Source organism: Corvus brachyrhynchos, unplaced genomic scaffold (assembly GCF_000691975.1).
Source record: "Corvus brachyrhynchos isolate BGI_N302 unplaced genomic scaffold, ASM69197v1 scaffold628, whole genome shotgun sequence".
NCBI classification, from domain to species: domain Eukaryota; kingdom Metazoa; phylum Chordata; class Aves; order Passeriformes; family Corvidae; genus Corvus; species Corvus brachyrhynchos.
Genome location: NW_008239312.1, coordinates 7,050 through 7,365, shown reverse-complemented (window position 1 = coordinate 7,365; position 316 = coordinate 7,050). Strand labels below are relative to the sequence as shown.

General features: G+C 57.0%; 1 protein-coding gene across 1 annotated transcript in view; it reads left to right on the top strand.

Annotated features, from left to right (window-relative positions):
- ATAT1 (alpha tubulin acetyltransferase 1) overlaps window positions 1-70 on the top strand; it is a 6,673-nt gene extending 6,603 nt beyond the window's left edge. The window contains exon 6 of the mRNA XM_017740727.1: window positions 17-70. Within this exon, the coding sequence (XP_017596216.1) occupies window positions 17-70 (54 nt within the window). The remainder of the gene's footprint in view (window positions 1-16) is intronic.
- The last annotated feature ends 246 nt before the right edge of the window (window positions 71-316 follow it).

The following is a 316-nucleotide window of genomic DNA, read 5'->3' as shown; positions in this document are numbered from 1 at the left end:
GGGGTTATGTAAATAGGAGGTGTGGCGGGTATTGGGAAGGGGGCGTGGTTATGCAAAAAAGATGGCGTAGCGTTTGTTTGGGGAGAAAAAGGGTTATGCAAATGGAGATCGGGGGTGGGCGGGGCCATGAAAAAAGAGCTGTGTGGGAAAACAAGGGATGGGCGTGGCCATGCAAATAAGTTCCTTAAATAGTTTCTATTTGCCGCCAGCAGAGGCGTGGTTATGCAAATCGAGGGCGGGGTTTAAGCGCTGGGGGCGGAGCCAGGGGGCAACCCCCACCCACCCCTGGGGGGGTCCCTGCTGCTCCCAGCCCCCT